The sequence below is a fragment of the Arachis ipaensis genome, chromosome B10 (assembly GCF_000816755.2).
Source record: "Arachis ipaensis cultivar K30076 chromosome B10, Araip1.1, whole genome shotgun sequence".
Taxonomy (NCBI): domain Eukaryota; kingdom Viridiplantae; phylum Streptophyta; class Magnoliopsida; order Fabales; family Fabaceae; genus Arachis; species Arachis ipaensis.
The window spans coordinates 133,062,006-133,064,463 of NC_029794.2; the positions used below are offsets into that span (position 1 = coordinate 133,062,006).

At 28.2% G+C, this 2,458-nt stretch overlaps 1 protein-coding gene across 1 annotated transcript in view; it reads right to left on the reverse strand.

Annotated features, from left to right (window-relative positions):
• LOC107621261 (probable arabinosyltransferase ARAD1) overlaps positions 1 to 1,728 on the reverse strand; it is a 4,606-nt gene extending 2,878 nt beyond the window's left edge. Inside the window, exon 1 of the mRNA XM_021113555.1 lies at positions 707 to 1,728. Within this exon, the coding sequence (XP_020969214.1) occupies positions 707 to 1,354 (648 nt within the window). The 5' untranslated portion in view covers positions 1,355 to 1,728. The remainder of the gene's footprint in view (positions 1 to 706) is intronic.

Consider the following 2,458-nt stretch of genomic DNA (forward strand, 5'->3'; position numbering starts at 1 on the left):
CACTTAATTAATTTTAAATAAATTTTAAATTGGATATTTTGACCGCACACAAAATTTTATGTCTTTGGCGGTCTTTGAGATAGATTGATCTTATGTATAAAGAACTAATTTTTCTTATAATGACATTTTTTAGAACCAAAATGTCTTATAATATATTTGTTAATGATTTATTTGTTCAATACCCATATTAAAAATTTTATTAAAAACGAGGCCAATATCTTAACCGAAGTAATTTTTAAAGACTTTTCACGTAAAAAAACTTTATTAGGAACCAAAATGTTCAACCTAAAATTTATTAGGACCAATTTGAGTATTTATTGTAACTTTTCAAAAAAAAAATTCCTAATTCTTTTACTTTTACTATTAGAAATTTACTAAATATACTAAAAAATAAAAAAGATATTTTTTCATTGAAAAAATAATTTTTTTTTTCCGATTTAATCGCGTCCAAATAAGCACAAATAAAAGTTGCTATTTTATTTTTTTACAAAAAATTCCATGGTAAAAAATCTAATAAAAAAAGAGTACAATGCATATATAAACTAAAGTGGAAACTCAGTATAGCCAACTTTACGTGAAGTTGATAAAGGAGAGCCGTTAGATAAAAATTTAGTCAAATATTCAAATCATTTAACGGCTCTCAGCTATAACTTTATGTAAAGTTGACTGCACATGAATTTTCACTATAGACTAATTTAAGTTGTACCTTATTCCTACTCTTTTGTCCATGTTGATTGGTCTTGGAGTAGCGATTATAGCTTAGAGATGAAAAGAAGGGCACAAATATGATATCAGCTTCACTTGAATTATGAACTCGAACAGCAGCACTAGCCTTTGGAGCATTAGGAATTTCCGAAGCTAGTAGATCCAATGTGAGCCAAAACTCTATACTATGTTGCAAATTCAATCCTCCTGGGTAACCAGGTATTGCTCCTCTAATATCAGGCCAAACACTATTCTTCTCTTTCCAATCCAAGAGTCCAAAGTGGAACTTTGATGGTAAATCATACATGAAAATCTTGATAACAACTTCCTCATTGTTTTTGTTGCATTTACCTTCATCATATGAATCTTGAGATGATGATGATGCATCTTTACTATTCACAAGGATTGCCCGGTTTCCGACCGAGGGCTCGACATATTTTTCTGGTGTCCACGTAGCATAGTCGTTGTTATTATTCGAGAAACGCCTCGAATTGGGTATTAACTTGTTGTCAATGGATTGAGGTTGACTTGTGGAATGCAAAACAAAGAACCAAGACATAAGAAATAAGGTTGATGTCATTGTGAATAACAAAAGTAATGACTTTCTAGAAACAATGACCTTAATTGAGGACACATTTTTCTCAATCATTTTGATAATGATGTTCCAAGAATTTACTCAAATACGAGTTACAGACATCTCTGACAAAAATATCTAATCGTTAAATAATTATGTCTCATTGCTAAATTAGTAGCGTCTGAATCTTAAGGGGAACATTAGAGTTTACAATATAGATCTAAATAGGGACAATTCCGGAAAACTTGATTATCAATGTTTTCTTTAAGGGGAACAAAGATTAAAAAGATGAAGGGGAAAAAGACTTCAACAAAAATTAGATCAAACTACAGATTCGAGGTGGTTAACATAGTAACATCATAGTGTGATATCAGTGGTTGTTGGAAAAAGAGAACCACATGTGAAATGAGTTGGAAAGAAAATAGGAATGGAGAGTGGGAATAGGGTCTAACTATGGAATCGGGCTTCTATTTTTATTTTTAGTCTATTTTTGTGTGTTTCACAATCTCACTAAATATTAGTTTGTGAAAAATACAATATTAATACAAATAAAGGAATAAGTGTAATAAATAAAAAAATTTGGTAAATGTCCATAAGGCTTGTTTGGGTGAGCTTTTAAAAAAAAATTTTTTTTTTAGTTATCTTTTTTTAAAAGATCTTATAGAAAAATAAAAGTAATTTTATGTTTAGATATCTCATGTAAAAAGGTTTTTTTATCTATCAATTATATTTTGGTATAACAGTATAAAAGTACTTTTTTGTTCATTTATTACATGAAAAACATCTTTTTTTTAAGGAAAAAAGATCTTTTAAAAAAAGATGTAAATTACAGCTTCTCAAAAAAGATATTTTTTTTATTTTACTAGTGCTTTTACTTTTACTACTAGAAATTTGCCAAACACGTTAAAAAATAAAAAAAGATCTTTTTTCATTGAAAAAAGATCTTTTTTTAACAAAATAATGGCGCCCAAACATACACTAATGCTAATTAGGAATCACTCAAGTCATGGATCAACAATAGGTAATTTTTTTTTGGTGACAAGCTAATTAATATTTGCGAATTCGACGGAATTTAGGATGCATTTGGTTCACTTTATTACAGAAGCTCTTTTACTCTATTTAGTTTTTTCTTTTTAAAATGCTAAAAACAGATAATAATTTTTATTATTTTATAAAATT